We start from the raw sequence: 20,900 nt of genomic DNA, 5'->3' as shown, positions 1-20,900 counted from the left end.
CATTCAACGCTCTCCCTTGAAATATCATTATCGGGCTACGAATTTTTATGTAATTTCATATTTTTTTTACGAGTACACCTATAGAAATGGAATTTAAATACTGATTTATTTCGTTTATTATTCCACCTTGCGTTTTATTTTATATAGTTTTACATGTTACGAGTCGTAGATACTCTTTTTTTACATTTAACTCTTTCGTAGATCCGTTCTCGAAAAATCTGTGCAAATGGAAGCCACATAGAAACAGATATCAAGTGTATATCTCACGACAAATTTATCACGGTCAGATAAAACAGTAACTTCGTTCCAAGGTAAGGAAAAGTTAATAAGTTCGCGTTGCTAGCATCGATTCACATACATTCGTACTTGTATTCATACTTATAACCACGATGGAGATAGCGATCGTTCATTGTCGAAAATTTTCCGAATTCTTTGCAGGTTAGTCGATAATCGTGGTCGCTGGTTTTCACCCTACGGGGATGCCAAGATGAACGTTGGTCCAAATTTACGTGAGATATTCAATTACGACTATTAGCCAACTATTTGTGAAACATCGTGATGACTTCCGAGATAAATGGCGAGGCCTCGTGTCTCCAGCGTCTTCATCAAGAAGTACGAAATACAATTATCCCATTCTACTTAACCCTTATACCATTTACTGTATTTCCGCGTAGGCTTTTGATTGTTTAGAAACATTTCCAAACAAGATCATCGAATTGAATGACTTCGTCAACGAGTACATGCCGGAATCTGTTAGAAATAATAAATTCAACGAACCTGCGATCGATCGGAAAGTCAAGTGCCAATCTACGCTTTCCACCGCGAAAAATTGCGATCTAAGTAGCATCTCAGACTTCGGCGGTAATTATTAACCCTTAAAGGCTGTCACGGGTGAAAATGCATTTCGATCAACAAATTAATCAGGTTTAATCAGATGGAATTGAATCTTTTATCGTTGTTCGCGATACTACGCGAAGAGTAAACAACATTATCGTTTGCGGTGGTATTATTACACGACGACAGTGCTAAAACGAAATTCGCACGGGGTGAAATTTTACTCGTGATAGCCTTTGAGGGTTAATGAAAATACAAGTCACGTGTACGCGCGTAATGGACTTTTGCGCTGATTCCTGCAGTTTCCAGTTACTACTCTCTCTCGATGTGCGATCGCAATCGATCGCGACATGGAATCTGTAAAAGAAAATACTATCGATCGCGAGGTATAACTGGTTGTAACGTACGTCGAAGACCTGGACCGCTTGGACAACTTTTAGCATTTATAGTCAGCAGCTTGGCGACATGTACAAAGAAAATCGTCGTTACTCCGTCACAGTACATCATGGACAACATAATTCCAACATTCTTTCAAAAGTAGGTACAAACGAGAAGTATTAGAAATTAAGCAAAAAGAGCAAACCAAAGGATACTTTTCTTTTTTTTATAAAGACGAGAGTTGAAAAACGCACAATGTGGACCGCCGAATTGGAATAGCTCTCTTTCGACTTACGTGACTACGGTAAAAAAAGACACCACGATTATTGGGAAACTTATCGATATCATGAGACCTGCTGTAGTGAAACTCATTAACGACACTACGACCGTAAGAATTCTCATAAATTCCTTGCACTTGCAATTACGTGTTTCCTTCTATCTCTCTCTTTCTCTTTGATGAAACAAAACGTGTACAAATCTACTTCAGTTGAAACGCTGGCTACAAGCTATTGCTTTGACCGCTACATCGCCTCCGATCGAACTAACAAATGCAACTCGTAACACTGAAACCATCGACTGTTGGGCTTACGAGCTGTTCTTTCATCTCAAGTACCTTCAAGTGAATCGCGGACGACGGACCACCGACAAAGTAATCCTTACAGTTAATTGTAACTCTTGCCTACCTCTGCCGCGATATAGCGAAGAACGCGTTAATTTCGCTTTCGAATCAACGCGATCGTAACAACGATTTTCAATTGCACTTTCAACCTTGTTAATGAAACTCTCGCTGTTCCGTTAGGTAATGGCCGAGGCGGAGTCGAAACCTAACGATGTGATTCACGCTAACTTATGGCACCGATTAGTTCAGCTCCGCGATAATTACATTATTCTGTACGAGACTTTAAAGAACTACGATAAAATTCGTGATCTCGATTCGGAGAAACGGCAAGAATAACAACGTAATGACCAGTTACAGCGAATGTCGAGCGGAGGAAACACAGATTCGGTTTAATGCATCCACTAATTCCCTTCGGATAAGCGATTTAGACATTTCGCTCTGTATAGTTTTCCAAAGAACATTAATGCAAACTGTACAGCAGTTTTAACTCGAATAGAAGGTCCGTCGGTCGAACCTCTCGCCCGTTTGTTTCGACACGATTCAGCTGACATGGCACGCTATTGTAGCTAACATTTAAACTTCGTGCCAAGGAAGGGAACGCAGGCGCAGGCTACGGAATTTTTACTTCGCCGAGATTGCACCACCCGACCTGCAGTCACCATTCGCTCCATCGACTTTTTTCCACCGAGTAATAGCGTAACCTACTTCACCAGATAAAACGTCAGACACTTTTTACGGCCAAGTAATACTATCGAACGTTAATATCTAGGATCTAGCCCGGTTCATAGCGAGACCGATATCGGTGCAATTTCGATCGTACAAATTTTAATAGCGATAGATTTCGCAATAGAAACATTTCATTTTTCTTTTTTTTAGTCGTCCAACAAAGATTGTTTGCGAAACGTATAAGGATACAAAAGATCAGCGTTACGATGTTTCCAGTGAAACGAGTTTACGAGGAACCAGCCATCGGACGCGATAGAATTATTAATCATTCACCGACAAACGCATGCTGCACGCGTCCATTTATGTTTTGGCGTTCTTCGATCGTTTCGTATTCAACTAACGTGAGCAACACTTGTCATACCATATAGGTTAATATCGTATTTAAAAATCCCTTTCTCGAATTACCATCTTATACATTTTTACGGTGATAAATTGTCATATTATAACGGATGAAACGTAAATGGGGAAATAAAACGTAGCTGGCTGAGGGATATGCAGAATTCAAACACTGAGTCCATTCTTCTATTCCCACGATAAATGCAGCGGCAAATCTTTCTCTAGATAGAGGGAGTGTCAGTGCACATCATGGTAACTGGTATAGTCGTATACAGCTATAGAACGGTATCGCAAAAGAGATTGTGTTGCTTCTAGATATTGTTGAGACGGTATAAAATTCACAAGGAAAGGAATTATATCATAGTCTAACTGGAGCCAATAAAAAATGTTTTAAAACGTTTAGAAAACTGCGTTTACCGTACGATATCTCGTAGGGAAACGTTCGGTGACGATACTTTTGTTCGTCACTGTACTTTTCATCTTCGTGATCGGTTGGTGCTCCTATAATCTAACTACGAATCATTAGACGTGGTGCCATAAAGCAACGCTCATGGACGTTATTACGCCATTAATGTCGAAATGCTGACAGTACCTCACGGTATTAAATTCTTACGACCGTTAAGCAGTTATAAATCGAAATTATTTGTTATTCGTTAAGAAGAGGATGGAATCGGTAATTTGTAAGAACATTTCCTTTCGTTCGCTTTGCTTGCAAATAGAAAATGTCAGGAAGGGAATACATCTAAGAACGGTTTTCCCATTTAAGCCGATGTGTTAGATATCCGTCAGTACATCTAGGCAAAGGTAAGAGCGTTAAACGAGTACCGACCCCAACTAACCTATGATCTTGGTTGATAGTTGATCGGGAGTTAAGCTTCGCTCCATCCATAACAGCTTCGAACGAAATCCCTCGTGTGGCTCCATCGTGCGAACGAACGGTAGTCACGACTCTGATTACGTAGCGTGTAAAACACCAAGGAGCCGTGCGAGAGGAAAAATAAGCGGACAGAAAGAGAAGGATCATCGAAGGAACGAGAAAACTAGATAAGAGATAAAACAAATTTATATCCTACGAGATAAGCTATAATTAAATTCATTTCGATTTAGATTTTTCCTTTATATATTATCTATTAAATATACCTTATATCGGCTTTTTCTTGCAAACGTATAATTATTATATTCCTCGACGTTATAATTTTATTTAGAAAAAGTTTCCAGGCATTTGATATTAAAATGAGAACGTACATCGCGAATAGAATCGAAGAGCAAATTTGGAAGATCGGTCGAAGAGGAAGAGAAGCGCCGTTGAATCCAAGGAAAAGCACAAAGATCGTGGTCATGAGATCATAGAGAGACGGGACTACCGAGATCCAGAGGGACCGTTAGAGTTAACGATGAGTTCGCTTCCCTTCTCTCCCTCTTTGCGATCTTTCCGCTTCGCAATTCTACGAGTGGATATATCCGCGATATCGCGGTAGCTCGTGCAGGCGGTTAACAAGACGAACAATCTCCCTAGGAAGACGACAATCACAACGGGAAAAGACGATTGCATAATTTACTCCGAATTTCGCCATGTTCGATAAAATCCAGTTCCGTACTTCAGGATGAAAAAAGTTCTTTCTATTTTCAACCTGTATACACTGGATTGCTATCGTTCGTAGAAGATCTCCGTGGAAAGGATTCCAACGATCGTTTCTCTCGTTACAACGCGAACTTCGAAGACCGATGTATTCCTTTTTAAGATTTACGGTACGAGATGGAAACAAGTACAAGATAAAGCGGCTAAAAAATTGTTCGTTTCTCGGTTGGACTTGAAACGGGCAAATTGTAATTTTCCCTCCCTTCGCTCGCGAAATCACTGTTTTAAGTGACACTTGTTACGTACGCGGCGGTACTGAGACATTTCTCGCGTAGTTTGGCTAATGTTATTATGGAAAAATTGAATTCATAAATTTTCTTCGTTAATGTTTCTTGAAAGATATGGTCTATAGATCTATCTATAGTCTGGTATTGAATGATCTAATATCAGTGATATAATACTTAAGAACACATAGATACGATTGCACTTTATCGTTACGACATCAAATCGAATCGTTTATCAGACCTACATATATCAATTAAAACGCATGTATCGCTAAATACACGCAAGTCGTTGTATGCAACATATAATTTTGAACTGTACTATCGTTCTCAGAATGACAGGAATTGAGTGTCTCTGAATGCTGGAACGCTGCCTTAAATCAAGATTTGTGGTACGGTAGAAAGGAAAATGATTTTATAATAATCATCAAAGCTGTACGCTTTATCTGTTGTATCCGTTTTTTACCATCTGGTAAAACAGAATCGTGGGTGTGTTCCATGAGCATGCTACTCGGAAACAATGTGACATTATGGTAAATGACTGGGACCATTGTTGTCAAGGAACGTTTACTACGTATACGTATATTGTTCTATTCCATCCAATATAATCGAATGTTTCCGAGAGTGGACCAAGTTTTACATTCGGGGTAATGGTAATCACGAACGAAAAAGACGAATCTCAACCAATACCTATATTTTCTAAATTGGTGATGAAAATCTGACGACTTTTCTCCGAAAGAACGGAATAATTTATAATCCAGGAAAACACGCGTGGATCTAGAATTTCAGTCGAGTATCTAACCACATTCGCGTGTCTTCGTTTACCGCGTTATACGCAAGAGCGGTCACCGAGAGATACGTATAGATTGTCCTCAACGCGCGCCAAACACTCTAACATCGATCCATGAAAATATAAATCAGAGCAGCGCATTCGTCGCTGAGGCTACGACGAGTTTTCTACTCTTACGTAATTCATGTTTATTGCGTGATCGATTTTACGACCGCAAACAATATTATCCGAGTTGATAGAATTTGTGAAATAAAACAAGTATAATTAGAGTAAATATAGATGAGATGGCGCATTTCAGACATCGGTATTTCAAACGTAAAAGGGAAAAGCGACGGCTCCATTGCCTTCGCGCGAGTACCGTATATGAGGTAAACATGATAGATCCATCTTGTTGCAAGAACGAAGGAGAAGACAACCTGTTACATTTAAAGACAACGAAAGTTCTTACCCTAGTTAAAAAACGAAAGTTCTGTATATTCCTTTGCTGCTCGCGATACATGAGTTTATGGATATATCGGGTTCTTAACCTTTTTTCTCAGCACCCGAGCGTAAAAAACATCTATAAAGTTAATGATCGTTTAATGCTTGTTGTTAAATATACACGGATCACGGTACAGGAATTACGCTCAGTTACGAACGATTAGAAAGTTCATTGCAGAAAAATATTACTCGTGTTACGATTAGATATTACCATTATTATTATTGTTGTTGATGATATTATTATTGTCATCATTATCATCATCATCATTATCGGTATTATTATAGCGGATCTCAGCAGCTATCAAAAAGTTGATGAAGGTATCCATGCGGTAAGCCGCAGAGTACCGTGAGCTCCGACTACTCATTAACAACGTATATCAGTATGTAGTCGTAATGTGACGTGATGCAACCTGAACTTATCGAAACGATGTGTCGTAATCCTAGTCTCATAAAATTTCTTCTGAAAGCCCCGGTTTTTAAAAATCTCGATCGAAAATTGCTTACTAGAAAGTAATTTTATCGCGTGGTAAATACTACAACATGACGATTTCGTTCATATTATTTCGATATTCGTTATGTTTTTCTATAGTTCGTTATCTAACGAATGATACGGTTGATGGTAATTATTGTTCTCCGTAAAGCAGCACCAGTATCAAGGCAAGAAACGCATCCCGTTACAAAGATCTCATTAACGTAGTTGGTCTATAGCCGCAGAAGTATTACGATTGAAAACTGGTCATGAAACGCGACACTTTCCACGTTACCAAAGATATTGTGTAACCATGGCTGTATATTTCGCTAAATGTTCATAGAGAATAGAATATCTCGTGATCACGCGGCGGATTTTGTCCCTGGGCGAAATCTGGTTCCTCGTAAGAAATTATAATTCGCGAATCAGCCAAATATTGATAAACCGATGTGTTTGATAGTGTTCCATCCCGAATAAAGCAAACGCGTGAGATTATAACACCATCGCTATGGAAGGAAGGATTATTTTTTAATTGAAATCGTAAAGTATTAGGGGAACGACGGTCGATCAACTTGCATCTTGAACAAACTAAAGAAACTCTACTTTACTTGTTGCTCGAAACGTACTTATTTTTCAAGTACACCGAAAACTTTCAATAGTCGAAGTTCATCAAAGTAATAAAAAAAAAAAAAAAAAAGAAAAAATAGAATCGATCTCTTAAACGTAGGTGTAATACATACGTTACTATACAACTAGTTTCTAAGTCCACGATTATCTAATAATTTCTCGTGCTAAAACTCGCTTTAATATGACGTCTCCAAACGAGAATATCAGCTCGCGTTAAGTGCAAGTTTACGAGATACAAAACGCCTCTTCTTACCGTGAAACTACCGGATTTCCAACTTAGCATACTCGCAGCATTGTTCATATTTACATTTAAATCTGCACAATTACGGTTGTCCATGCATCTTGGCCATTATACAAAGATATTGCCTAGACATTCTAAAATAAGCACGCGTGAATCCCTGCCGCGATATAGCGAAGAGCCGAGTGGAATATGCGATTATGCAAAATTGGTATTCGCGGTGGGGTTCCTTGTGTTGATCTTAAATTACGCGAGTTCTTGACGGAGGGACACCCATGACTATCATAATTTATAATTATTCTCGAATGTTTTTACCATGCACGAAAAGATGAAAGATTTCAGGACAGAACGTTATAAACGATGAATCCTCGACGTCACAATACGCTTATTATTTCATTTTTAACATTCAGCTTGTTTACAACGTCGCGTCGCTATTACAAATGCAACACGAGTCTCGTAACGGAATATTTTATACCTTGTTTGCTACCAACTCCGATAGTCGTACAGAATTTTGAAAAAGAAAACGATGATTTAATCATTTTCGTTCCACGGTTTCCATTAAATTGTCCAATAAGTTCGGGTCGTTTATTCCTCTGCTAATTAAAAGTTTAATTTTCTCAACGCTTAAGAAAAACGAACTAACGAAACATCTAACACTTGCGACTTTACCCTAAAATTTCAACCGAAGCGAAGTATGTGAAAATAGGAGTATGCACGTATAACTGGATACAAGTGCCTCGAGTGGCAACGCGTAGTTCTCTTCTCAGCCCTCACGAGTATCGTCAAGTTCAAGGATGCCTCCGAGGTCTAGGTTCACTAAAGACAGCCGCGCTCTGCTGCATGAAAGAAAGAGATTCTTCTCTTTCAGTTCCACTCTCGTATCTAAGGATTCGAGCAGCGATGCCTCGAGCAGATACGCACATTGTTTTAAAAGTGCACGGTACATTGCCTCGCTATGTACGTATTAAACGATGAAACGTGTTTCGGTAAAGGCAAGGCCGCGGTAAGAATTCTTTTCCAAGATGTTTGCTAGAATTCTTGTAAAAATCACGATTCCAAGTATTACGGTTAAAAACGGTGTAGAATTTTATTCGAAATGTCTTTGTATCGAATCAAATGTAAATTCGTTTGAAATTTAAGTTCAATATCGATCTAGAGGAAAAAACAGACTTTTTAATTTCTAAAAGTTCGCAAAACAATGAATCAAGTTCAAGCGTTTGGTGTATCGAAAAATAATTGAGACATCTCGATACATTGCATTTAACTTTAAATTCCACGACTATGATTTCTATAGTCGTGGAAACATCGAAAGCATGCGTGTCAATCTAGGAGAAAAAGCCAATCTGGTTGCCACGGCATCGTAAACAAGCCACGCTTGGTGCGATTGCAACGCATGAACTATGCCTTTGCCCTTAAAAGCTCCTGGCAACAATGCTCTCGCCTTGGCCCAAGAAGCAGGATCTCTGCGGAGGATCGTAGAGGCGCCAATGGCGGTGATGTAGGTGGATCTGAATGCACCATAGAAAGAGGGAGGTAAATAGTGAAAGGAGAAAAGAGAGAAAACTAGTGGACGATCTGCGAGGTTAGGCGCAGTCGCGGTGCAAAGTCACTGCACTCCTATGCCCCGTTGCGCACCGCTGAGAGAGCTCCACGCGAGCAGCCGTATTGCCGCGAGAGTACAGCCGGTTTGCTGGCTCGAGGTATTTTTCATTGACAATGAGAGAAAATAGGATATACATACCCCGTCCGCTAATACCGACGGGGTAAAAAGTTCGCTCGAACTATTATTAGAACCGTACTTAAATAAGATTATGTGGATTGTAGGGACAGGTATGCACGCTGACGGCACACTATCTTCTGCCGCGCTATGCAACTCGGCAGATAACTCTGCGAGTAACGCCGTAACGAATCGACTTAATATCGCCTCGAAGCACACCAATAACTGCCCTGCGATCTATCGATTTCTCTTCGATACACAGTTTGACTTCGGTTTCGCTTTATCGAGAGACAGAGCGGAGCGGAGCGAGCGAGCGAGCGATCGAGCGAATATACGAACGAAATGGATGATCCGGGATCGTATTCCCAAGCATCGAGCAGCATCTGCGCGTGTTAGCGGAAAGATTTCGTAGAATTTTCCCGATGTCGAGCAATGGTACGTTGGTCTGTGCCCTATCCTACATCGAAAAACCGTAAGCTCCTCACGATATTCCGCGCATCTAGCCTCAAGTGCTTCTTCGAACGCGGAAGCTTCTTGCGGGGGAGTGCACATGCAGAACCACGTCGTACGGCCGGTCGGCCGCTCAGCCGGCCTCCTCGGAAGGTCGTGCCATTCAGCGGCCGTTCACCCATCATCCCTTTCTTTTTCTGCTCTTCCCCTTCTTCTTTTTCCTCTACCTATCTCGGCTATAGCCAATACCCACTATTGTTACTATACATATCACCGGCGAAGCATATAGTCTATCAGGGTGGAAAACGGATCCCATACTTTCGACCAACCGGCACAAAAATTCTACTAGGACGTAACCTATCGATACCATGACTTTTCGTTGTAATCGCAACGAATGATACCGAGATTCGCAAGTACGTTCAAACCGATTGAAAATCGAAGAGATAGAAACGAAGGTAAGGTATGTAGGGTGACTGTCAGTTGATACGATTAGCGTCTTAACTCGCTGATACTTGGCATATCAGCAAATGGTCTCAGCTCGGACATTCACCTCCCGCCCATTTGTTCTGCTGTATCCTCTTATCTTCCTAATACATCCTCATAACCGGTCCTTAGAATACGTTGATCGTTCAGGCGAACGCCTTAGGTGACGAATTAGCGGCTATGAAAAATTACTATCGCGCTAATGAATTTGTATCACCGGCGTTAAACCGAAAATATTACGCTTACTAACTGGTAATACGGTACTCCGTATTTACCAGTTTCTTTAACATATTGTTCGTAATGGAAAGGAAACCAGAAGGAAAACGCATATGAAACGATTAACGAGAGAAAATGTACTATATGGTGACACGGTCGGAGGGATTCAAAGGATTTTCTCACGCAACGTGACATTAAGACGGATTCTTTCTCGACTATTACACTTGGAGCGATTTCTCTTCTTAATCGCAATGTATGTCCTCCAATCTACGTCCTTGAGCAGAAGAACGGCCGATCGATACTACGCAATCCTCGATAACCTCTTTGATTAGAAGAATTCAACAAGAAAGAGCCAGACGGCGCCAGCCTTGCCGGAGAAAAAGCGATCGTGTGAGGCGTTCTAATGCTCGAATACCAACAAGCTTATGTATTTCTAGATGGTAGAATCGTTGAGCTCGTTCGATCGATGTTGACAGTTATACGAATACCTACGATCGCGTGGATCGTTGGATCGATTAAAACATTTTGTCGACGCAACTTGCATCGTAAAAATATCGAATCCCGATCGAAGAAATACACTAATACGCTGATACTGATCCCATTTATTTCCCGGCGTCTAACTTTTATTCGCGGTTCTGCAATTAAATCGCGTATTATCGAGCATAAGCAAACGTGTGTGTGCGAATACTTTTGAACGATAGTATACGTCGAAAATGCAGTACGAAGCAGCGGTATGTGAATGGAATTTCTAAACGAACCCCGGATTTTAGTTGACCAACGGCCGTCGTTAAATATACCAGTTAACGTAAGTTCGCTCTCATTAGGCGAGAAAAACTTTGTACTTGTATTTTTAAGATTTCAGAAGCCGTTAACATCGTTGTAATTAAAGCAATTATCGATAGACACCAAGTTTTTAGCGCATGATGGACACAAATTGCGGAGACGAGAATACTAGCAGATGGGTATTGCAACTATTATGTCGTGAGAAACTATGCGATTAATTTCCTGCTCCGCAAGTTGCTGGCGTTACCAACATACCTAAGTTACAGTAGCAAGAACCACGTAAAAGCGTACACATCCTCGATGATGTTCTGTCAAAGACGAGTCAGAGAAACATCCGATTTTCAAACTTCCGCCAGTGATGATCCATCCGATTAAAAAATTACAAATTCTAGTATTTACATTGCTGAAAATTACTACGTGATCTACTACGAGATTTTTATCGACGAGAAAGACAATCGTGCCTATCTTTGATTGTTTTCTTTTCCACTTGGTTTACCGCTTTTATATGCGTCGATAGCACGTTGAAACTCATCGTTCCCATCAGAACGATTCTCATCGCTTACACCATCAAGGTCGACTGGTGGTGTTTATAGCAGAAAGATGGATAGTTACTCGAAGCTATTTAAGCAGTGCATTAGCTGCAATCGAGGTTTCATTAAAAGCATCGGATTATGCCTCGAATCAATGGATCGGCGTAATGGAATCGAAAAAACGAATAGTGGAATAAGAGACGTACGATGAAAAAGGACGAGCATGTGTTAATAACGATATAAGAGGAACGAGTTTGCGTGGCAGTACAATTCGATGAAGATGGTGCGTAGGTATGGTAGCACACACAGGACCAAACAACGGCTCTTTAAATAGGTACGTTTAACCTCGAAACCATTGGAAAAATAATGCAATTTTCAAGCCTGAAAGCTATATATTATCGTTTGAATTAAATTCACTGGATAATAGCCGCATGCAATCTATAAACTAATAAATCATTATGCTTTTTAGATCATCGAGCAACCAAACCTCCTGGATCACTGTGTTATGCTTGTGTTTTCTATCTTGTATTTATTATATTTTTGTTATGCTGTTCGCCGTAGTTATGGTTGAATCGCGCTGGAATGTAGGGAGTTTAAGACTTGCTTAGCGAAGATTTGCAATAGGTAACACCCGCGCGTTCTCCCTCTCTTGGTAACTTCGCAATAATCCCTTCTGCCAAAGAGTTGCCAGCTGCAGTCGTCCGTATCTTGTCTGCAGTCGCCGCGCACACTTGGGAACACCATGGCGTGTCGGGAATGCGGAAAGGACGAGTTTCTTCTACTTTTGTTGCACGTATCTACCTGGTAACCTGAGACACGGTGATGCGGTGGCTCTTCGAAAACCGCGTTCGCTTCTAGAATCTTTGAGACCAGGGTTGTATTTGTCCTTATCAGATCCAAAGACTTCCTTGTTTAGGCAACGCTAGTTAAGTTGCTTACTATACACAACTACAACAAACGAGTAAATTCGAGACTCGCGAAACGAAACCAACGGACTTGTTATAATTAGAGCATCACCGTTATATCTATGCGCATATGCGATAATAACGTCGATAGAGTATAAGACGGAACAAGCATGTTCATATAGCAAACGTTCAAATTAGGTTGGTGCAAATGAAATGTCTCTTTGTTAAATGAAACTTTAACCGTACTTTCTTAAACATTATACATATATTTCGAGAACTTTATACATATATTTGATCGAAGCCATTTTTACGTGATTCGATGCACTTTCTCGATGATTGTCTTTTAATAAAAAAAAAAAAGTAGTGTACGAAAAATAATATTTGATACTTTCGATTATCGCTTGTTATGAAGATGTACGAGGCGAATTTATTCGATCACACGAATCGGTATGTTGCAAGCATACTTCGGATGAAATGTTTTCGTGTCCAAGAGCAAGAGTCTGCGAAGAGTCAAGGATGTCATTTTGTTTTCTCAATAATATTTTTACTTCGTTACCTCTCCAAGTTTAATAGCTTCCTTTAAACACGGTATAGCTGCTTTAAGAAGCTCGCATTCGTAATCGCTCAAAGGTGGAATACCCAAATATCTCTGAATTCCATTAGGACCTAATTCCAAGGGAGCAGCGAAATATGTTAGTTGTGGTATCATGCACGATCTGACATATGCATATTCCACAACGTTTCTTTCGTGTCGTAAGGCTAAATAATTCAATAACGAAATGTGAATTTCAGATCTAATTATGAAAAATATTGCGTATTTGATGTACACTCCCGTCCGTAAAACAGGAAACACTTGCTAATCTTCATCATGAGATGAAAAACAACACACATAAATAAAGAATGGCTTTGAAAAACTTGGTAAATAAAAACTTGTTTCCAATAATAATGAATAATTAATAATGGCAATAATAGTTGCAACGCTCACTTATATCTATTTTTAGATAAACTAAGAATTCTGTAATTTACGGACGGTAGTGTAACAATACCTTTACATAGAGACATGCAAAATCTTGCAGCCGCAAAAGACAGAGTTAAAAATGTTTTCTCTTTAACTTTGCTTGATGTCAGTAACTCTTCGTTGGGTATTCTTACGGCCTGTGTCAATCTGCTAGCCTCTATCTAATTAATTAATGGACTGATCGATTACTCGGTGATAATCAAAAAGGCACTGTGAAACGTTTAGTGAAATTTTTACAACCTGAGATAATTCGGTGGAAGGTTTTGCCTGAGAGAAAAGTGGAATACACGTTTTCGGACAACCTCCGCCAATTACAGGTACTATCATACATTCTGGTTCAACACCCATAAATTTTGCAGCGAAGGTATTCGCTCTAAGACAATTATAATTAATTACACCGAAAAGACGATTGTACTCGTAAATTCCAGCCTTTTTATACATTTCCATTGCCAGAGGTATTAAACTATTTATCGGATTCATTACGACTGCGACCATAGCCTAAAGTAAAAAAGGCCAGAGATATTCACCATAGAAGTCGACATTGAAATTGATGCCTTGCAGATCGGACCTTAAAAAGGTTTACAAAGCTAAATTTGGTCGGAAATAAAATAGACAAGGCACGAAAAGGAACACATCATCGACATCGCTATAAAGGAAATGGTATGTAGATGACCAAAGACAAATATCCTTGTCCTTGTCTGAAATCGTCACGAAGAATGTCGAAAACAACCTGCTTGTAATTGATGAAGCTGTGAGGGCGTTAAAAGCCGAGGTCAGCTACTACATATAAAAAAACGGCGGCCAACCATCTAGAAAACATGGCGTTGTACCATTATACGAATCTATAACGCATCTTTATTGTCTCAGTTATAAGCCTAAATACCCTATAAAACATCCATTTATTACTGAAATAAAATGCTACAAAATTTTACTGCAAAGTAAATGTGTTCTATACCAAAACAATTAATAACTTTTTCATTACTCTTTTATACCTGTATTAAGAAACATTTATTATACGTCGTTGTGTGCTTTGTTTAAAGAAAACAAAAAGAAAAAGGTCTGTTTTAAAAAGTGTACGAAAATTTGTATGTGTGACTATATTTTTCACGAGTAAAATATCTAAGAGATACTCTTTCATAATAAAAAGAACGTAATCATTAGTCGGCCTAGTTCGTTACCTGAGGTGAAAATTTAATAACGTTCGGCAGTAGATCTGATAGCCTATCTGCATTAGATTTCAAGACTTCGTGTTGGTTCTCTTTGATCCTGTCATCTGCTACGATCATTACTATTTTCGCTCCTTCGAGCGTGTGCTCGAGACTCGTTTCAGGATAATTACACGTACTAACCTTGCACCTCGTGTCGATATAATTCAAATCCAGCGCAAGACCATAAACGCATTTATTATCGAAAATTGCCAGTTCATCGATCAGAGGTGACTGTTTCAGAAACAGTGAAAGACTATTCCCTATAGCGTGACAACGTAATCAGTATGTAAAATATACAGTAGAAAAAGGAAGGGAATGTAACCTAAATTACCAGTCTTGCTAGCAGCACCCAAAATAGCTACTTTCATAGATTTCGAAGAGAAGGCATCAATTTGTGTACTAGTAATTTGAAAAGCATTCTTTTTAGTCAGAGGATTAAAATATCTGCCGTGAGAAATACGCGATGTCAAATTTCGAAAAGTACGAATCGTTATAGGTGAAAACATTGTCGTTAAATTTTATAAAGGCCTACTGAACGAGATAAAGTTCTCATTTCCTTGAATGAAAGTTAGCTGACTTATATTGACTAAAGTGGTCGTGGTGCCATCTTTTGTATTTGCTTTAACTATTATACGATGATACCGTAGGAAACTTTCCTTCGAATAATAATTCATGTTCATTTTACTTTCATATACATATGTATAGCCCCTAGAATTTTTCCCACCATTTCTGCTTATTCATCTGAATTATTATTAGATCATTCATTGTAGTAACACATGAGACATGGAATATAATAATCTTCAGGCAGGCCGCAAGCGGCAAAACGATCTCGTTCATCTGCAATACCATTTTCTGTCAAAGTTAAATCGATATTCAAATCCTTTCCTTCAAACTTCCACGTATAAGACTTTCCATTTTCGTTATAAATAAGAGCACGTTCTTGAATACGCCTAATAGAATCTTCCTCGCAGACCTTTACGAAATTCTTTCATTAACACGTCGATTGTAAACATCTTTTATTACAATAAAATAAAGATCTGTTTCTTTGAACGATAAACATCTAGTATTGTACCATTATAATAACTTGTACTCCGATGAGGACATTTAAAATTCTACATGGACGTGCATTTTTGGTTAAGTATCCTTTTTTATATTTTTCATCGAGCCACCAAGGACATTTATCTAACGGTCGCCAAGTACTGCAAGGTACTACGGAAGGTGTTACATCCGGAATCGGACCATGAGGGCAATATGGTACCAATACTCCCGTAACAGGATGTATGTAATGTTTAATGTCATTTCTTTCGTGATCAAACCAATGACTTATATCTTTACCGGCATAAGCTAATATTGGTTTGATCTCCCTTTTATTCGCCCAAATTTTACAAAGATCAGTCAAATCATACACTACGTCATGATACGAAATCCAGCAATCAATTTCTGTATTATGAATAGCAATTTCTGTCGGTAGAAAATACTTGACTGCTTTGGATACGTCATCTGTAAAATCTTTACTAGTTCTACAAATATCTTTTTCCTCCAACAAACAAGATTGACTTATAAATGACATTTTACAAAATCTGCTATTATTACGTTTTCTCCCTTTTACTGAAATTTGTCGTGGGTGATTTTCATTTGAATGTACTATATAATATAAATAAATAAATATATATACATACATACATGTGCTTTAAAGCAATGTTAAGCAACTATGTCGAAACATTTTAAATTAAGAAAACATTCGCGCGATAAGATAATTTTTTTATTTTAACACGTCAAATATGACTGCTGCAATTTTGAGATAGTCAAGAGTATTGAATTAACATTCAATTAAACATCATAGAGGCAGATCACAATTGACCTTGTGATATATTTACACGTATGCTTTATTATGTAAATATATAAAAAACAATAAACACATATAATCCTTAAACGTGCCCAAAAAATGCTGCTCAATAAATGTCAGAATTTACTATCTTCATGTTAGCCCTATTCCACGAAAAAACTAGACGGATCATAGACAAACTTGATAACTGGAGAAATAATCGTCGAAGAAAAAATATTAAATCGTGGAGTGTCTGCAGGTACGTGAAGTAGCAATCGTCAATCACCATATAAGATGATATTTTTTCAAAAATTGATCGATTAATATAATAAGTATTGAATTTTGCTAGGAACTTTTAGACTATACTGTTGGTTTCCTACGTTACTCTCAAGCTGAAGGCAGTCACTGCATTGTGACTATTGCAGGCGATTGAATGGCTGCCTCGTCCAAAGAGTGCACATTCTGTTTTGCTGTAATTAATTTTACGTTAGTTGGTGATTTAGGCGTGAAATATTCTGTGCCTCGTATAATTTGGTAAGTCTTTTGATGCATTTTACTGGTCTCTAAAAAGATGATACATGTAGTAGATATGCTATTATAATACTCTCGTTTCTAAGAAACGTGCTCATAAAATTTACGGCCGGTTATTTATTTTTTGCTGAACGTCATATTTAATGGTTCTTTTCAAAACATCATTTAGGTCATTCATTAAATAATATAAAATATGCACGTATATATTTTCAAATAAATTTCCCATATGAATCAAATATCTATAATGTACAGTAGTTGTCAGAACTTATACTGGGTTGTGACATACTATAATAGCATTTACATGCAGCGATATCTTTAGATATTATTTGTAACAGGGTGGTTTGTATATCTTTTCCATCTGTTAAAATGAGAAGCTTACAACATCAGTTTCATATAGTAAAAAAACTTTATATTTGTAATTGTAGTGTGTAATCCAATTTTGCTCATCTGTTTTCAATAACATGAAAATGATACAGTAATTAATAAACAATGAACTTAAGGTAGTATGTAACTTAGAATTATTTCCTAATAAACTGCTGATCTAATTTCAAATAATAATATAAAAGATAATTTTTTTAAATTATTTGCTTTATTATTGACTACAATCATATAATTTTCCTCTGCCACAACACCTTTTTAATTTTAACAAATGGAAAAATTTTTCTTTATTCTGTTCTTTGTTACATTATAGCAGCTAAGTTTGAGTATACTTTGAGGGAAGCTAAAAATAGATTTATGTGTTATTTTATTATTTGTTTACTTATATTTGATTTCTCATTGAATTTATCATATACTTATAGGATTATTCAAATCACCGCAATAGCAATAGCAATAGCAATACAAGAAATTTTGAAATGGAAAAAAGCGCGGACGGATTATTGTTTCGCGCAGAGAGAAATAATGGAGCTAACGAAGCAACATTGGGCATGGCATGTGTCGATGAAAAAGTGGCCATTCTGGATGCAGGGGCACAATATGGTAAAGTGATAGATCGAAAGATTCGTGAATTAAATGTGCACAGTGAAATTCTGCCCCTGGATACATCTGCATTCACTCTCCAAGAAAAGGGTTATAAGTAAGATCACAAATCATATGTTTTTATATTAGAAACCGGGTATTTATATATATAAATATGTATATATGAATATACAAACACTAATTATATTCTTTTGAATATAAATTTTTAGAGCTATCATAATTTCTGGAGGGCCAAGTTCAGTATATGCAGAAGATGCACCTAAATATGATGCAGACATCTTCAGAATAGGAATTCCAGTACTAGGTATTTGTTATGGAATGCAAATGATGAATAAAGAATTTGGTGGTACGGTAATAAGTAAAGAAGGTAGAGAAGATGGTCAGTTTCCCATTGAAATAGACTCCAAGTGCCTATTATTTAAGTAAGTGAGTCAAAACAAATGATCCATTCCATGCTTTTATCTGTAAGTGTAAGATATTTAAAAAATGAATAATTTGTCAGGGGCTTGGAGAAAGAGCAAATGGTACTGTTAACACATGGGGACAGTATAGATAGGGTGGCTGATAGCTTTCATATCACTGGGAGATCATCAAACTTTATAGCAGGAATAGCAAGTGATAAAATGAACTTGTATGGAGTACAATTTCACCCAGAAGTAGATCTTACACCTAATGGAAAAACAATGTTACACAATTTTTTGTTTGGTATTGCTGGCCTCACTGGTAATTATACACTGCGTGGTCGGGAGGCACAGTGTATCCAGTATATCAAAGATACAGTTGGCAACAAAAAAGTTTTGGTAAGATACAGGTTTATATAATCAGCATTTAGGTAATTTTATTAGAAATTTACTAGAATTCGTATTCCTTGAAAAGATTCGTAAAATTGTTGAAAATATTTGAAAAACATAGTATAATGTATGATAAAATGTGATTGTCAATTAAAATAGAAAAAAAACAATCATAGTTATTAGTGAGTGGCGGTGTGGATTCTACGGTATGTGCAGCACTATTACATAAAGCTTTAAATAAGGAACAAGTCATAGCTTTGCATATCAATAATGGCTTTATGCGGAAAGGAGAGACACAATTTGTGGAACAAAGTTTAGCACAATTGGGAATTCGATTAAGAGTCGTCAATGCCGGTCGCTGCTTCATGCAAGGAACTACATCAGTACCCTTGGATAACGCTACTCCAGTAACCAATGCAAATACTATAAACAACAAAGGAATATGTGGAACAGCAACTAGCCCAAGAACTAGATTAACTAAAATGTTGTGTGCGACAACCAACCCAGAAGAGAAACGAAAAATCATAGGAGATGTTTTTGTGAGAGTAGCCAACGAAGCAATGGCAGAGATGGGTTTGAAGCCAGAAGAAGTGTTTCTTGGACAAGGCACTCTCAGGCCTGACCTTATAGAAAGTGCGAGTGCATTAGCTAGTGGTAAATTAATAGTCGTAAATGCATTGTTCTTTCATATCTGTTAGAAGCAACAAATTTACATAAAATATAAACACTTCTATCAGGTAAAGCAGATGCGATAAAAACGCATCACAATGACAGTGAACTCGTTAGAGCATTAAGAGCTCAAGGTCATATAGTAGAACCTTTAAAAGATTTTCATAAGGATGAAGTGAGACAATTAGGATGTGATCTTGGATTACCAGCATCATTAGTTGCTCGTCATCCGTATCCCGGTCCTGGACTTGCTGTACGCATTCTATGTGCAGATGAACCTTATATGGATAAGGATTTTTCAGAAACACAGGTATTTTCGTTTACGGTATCGATAAAATGAATAATAAAGAACACCTTCTCCATAAAAAATCCATAAAATAACAAATTAATAATTCCATCCAAGGTGATAGTTAAAATAATGGCCGAATACGAACAAATGCTTCAAAAGAAACACGGATTATTAAATCGTGTAGAAGGTGCGACTAGTGAATCTGAACGCCAATATTTACGACAGCTTTCGAGTTACCGACATATTTCTGCAACACTCTTGCCTATACGCAGTGTAGGAGTACAGGTATAATGTTCATCACTTACGAATAATCTGATTAATAAACCCGCCTGACTGATTACAAGGATTAAAACATTTACTGTACAATGTAGGGAGATCGAAGAAGTTACAGCTATGTAGTAGGGTTATCTAGCGAAGAAAATTTGTCCGAGGGTATAGATTGGAAGGATCTATTGTTCCTCGCAAAACTAATTCCGCGAGTATGTCATAACGTAAACCGTGTGTGCTTCATTTTTGGTCCTCACCTACATCATTCTGTAACGGATATCACACCAACTCATCTTACATCGAATGTGATAGCTACGCTTCGACAAGCAGATCACGTAGCAAACTTAGTATTAGCTACTAATGGTTGTATGGGAGCAATCAGTCAAATGCCAGTAGTTTTAATTCCCATACATTTCGATCGCGACGCTGCTTCTCGAATACCCTCATGTCAACGTTCAGTTGTTCTTAGGCCATTCGTCACTAATGATTTTATGACTGGCACACCAGCTATTCCTGGGAAGGAATTGCCACTACATGTAAGTTTGATATATATGTGTGTATACACATTCGATATAATAGATGTAAGCATAAGAAGTCAATACTTCTTTTTTTCCATAGGTGGTGAAGAAATTGGTGACCGAAATATCTTCAATACCCGGTATCTCGCGTGTTTTATACGACTTAACATCTAAACCGCCAGGAACTACCGAATGGGAGTAGTAAACGCTCATCTCTAACTCACCCCTTTCTATTTTTTCACCTTCCCAGCGCGTAACAACTACAAAGTAAAAAATATATTTAAAAATATATATATATATATATTACAAAAATACGTACGAATTCGAAGTTTATGACTTCTTACCGATTTATATGAAACCTTTGA

General features: G+C 37.9%; 4 protein-coding genes and 1 long non-coding RNA gene across 5 annotated transcripts; 3 read left to right on the top strand and 2 right to left on the bottom strand.

Annotated features, from left to right (window-relative positions):
- Positions 1-420: 420 nt before the first annotated feature.
- LOC100645923 lies at positions 421-3,954 on the top strand. The gene is made up of 4 exons (XM_048411595.1): positions 421-1,371; positions 1,447-1,600; positions 1,700-1,861; positions 2,012-3,954. Exons 1-4 carry the CDS (start codon positions 1,160-1,162, stop codon positions 2,165-2,167), a joined length of 684 nt encoding a protein of 227 aa, XP_048267552.1. The 5' UTR covers positions 421-1,159; the 3' UTR covers positions 2,168-3,954.
- Positions 3,955-10,344: 6,390 nt separating this feature from the next.
- LOC110119812 lies at positions 10,345-14,397 on the top strand. Its single transcript, XR_002308304.2, has 5 exons — positions 10,345-10,954; positions 11,079-13,133; positions 13,234-13,359; positions 13,443-13,776; positions 13,888-14,397. It is a non-coding gene; the product is annotated as an uncharacterized LOC110119812 (long non-coding RNA).
- LOC100650538 (malate dehydrogenase, mitochondrial-like) lies at positions 12,840-15,416 on the bottom strand. Its single transcript, XM_003400272.3, has 6 exons — positions 14,999-15,416; positions 14,638-14,927; positions 13,700-13,957; positions 13,488-13,620; positions 12,998-13,200; positions 12,840-12,941 (listed from the first exon to the last, which is right to left on the bottom strand). Exons 1-6 carry the CDS (start codon positions 15,171-15,173, stop codon positions 12,846-12,848), a joined length of 1,155 nt encoding a protein of 384 aa, XP_003400320.1. The 5' UTR covers positions 15,174-15,416; the 3' UTR covers positions 12,840-12,845.
- A 6-nt stretch (positions 15,417-15,422) lies between these two features.
- On the bottom strand, positions 15,423-16,237 carry LOC100650660 (cytochrome b5 domain-containing protein 1). The gene is made up of 2 exons (XM_048411543.1): positions 15,731-16,237; positions 15,423-15,640 (listed from the first exon to the last, which is right to left on the bottom strand). The coding sequence occupies exons 1-2, from the start codon at positions 16,235-16,237 to the stop codon at positions 15,425-15,427; spliced, it is 723 nt and encodes a 240-aa protein (XP_048267500.1). The 3' UTR covers positions 15,423-15,424.
- A 633-nt stretch (positions 16,238-16,870) lies between these two features.
- On the top strand, positions 16,871-20,849 carry LOC100646269 (GMP synthase [glutamine-hydrolyzing]). The gene is made up of 9 exons (XM_012315560.3): positions 16,871-17,026; positions 17,824-18,098; positions 18,211-18,423; positions 18,504-18,801; positions 18,969-19,446; positions 19,530-19,771; positions 19,865-20,035; positions 20,122-20,553; positions 20,636-20,849. The coding sequence occupies exons 2-9, from the start codon at positions 17,878-17,880 to the stop codon at positions 20,735-20,737; spliced, it is 2,157 nt and encodes a 718-aa protein (XP_012170950.1). The 5' UTR covers positions 16,871-17,026; positions 17,824-17,877; the 3' UTR covers positions 20,738-20,849.
- The last annotated feature ends 51 nt before the right edge of the window (positions 20,850-20,900 follow it).

Source organism: Bombus terrestris, chromosome 13 (genome assembly GCF_910591885.1).
Source record: "Bombus terrestris chromosome 13, iyBomTerr1.2, whole genome shotgun sequence".
NCBI lineage: Eukaryota > Metazoa > Arthropoda > Insecta > Hymenoptera > Apidae > Bombus > Bombus terrestris.
Note: the sequence above shows the minus strand (reverse complement) of the source record. Positions and strands in the feature narration are given on the sequence as shown.

Bases quoted from the DNA above. Each gene is read 5' to 3' on its own strand.
- LOC100646269 (XM_012315560.3), top strand. From the start codon at position 17,878: ATGGAAAAAAGCGCGGACGGATTATTGTTTCGCGCAGAGAGAAATAAT. The intron at 19,447-19,529 runs GTAAATTAATAG...CACTTCTATCAG, and splicing joins TGCGAGTGCATTAGCTAGTG to GTAAAGCAGATGCGATAAAA. The intron at 19,772-19,864 runs GTATTTTCGTTT...ATTCCATCCAAG, and splicing joins AGGATTTTTCAGAAACACAG to GTGATAGTTAAAATAATGGC.
- LOC100650660 (XM_048411543.1), bottom strand. From the start codon at position 16,237: ATGTCATTTATAAGTCAATCTTGTTTGTTGGAGGAAAAAGATATTTGT. The intron at 15,641-15,730 runs TAGATGTTTATC...AATTTCGTAAAG, and splicing joins TTATTATAATGGTACAATAC to GTCTGCGAGGAAGATTCTAT.
- LOC100650538 (XM_003400272.3), bottom strand. From the start codon at position 15,173: ATGTTTTCACCTATAACGATTCGTACTTTTCGAAATTTGACATCGCGT. The intron at 13,621-13,699 runs GTTGTAAAAATT...TTAATTAATTAG, and splicing joins CTTCCACCGAATTATCTCAG to ATAGAGGCTAGCAGATTGAC. The intron at 12,942-12,997 runs GTAACGAAGTAA...GACTCTTCGCAG, and splicing joins AAGCTATTAAACTTGGAGAG to ACTCTTGCTCTTGGACACGA.
- LOC100645923 (XM_048411595.1), top strand. From the start codon at position 1,160: ATGTGCGATCGCAATCGATCGCGACATGGAATCTGTAAAAGAAAATAC. The intron at 1,372-1,446 runs GTAGGTACAAAC...TTTTTTATAAAG, and splicing joins ATTCCAACATTCTTTCAAAA to ACGAGAGTTGAAAAACGCAC. The intron at 1,601-1,699 runs GTAAGAATTCTC...AATCTACTTCAG, and splicing joins TCATTAACGACACTACGACC to TTGAAACGCTGGCTACAAGC.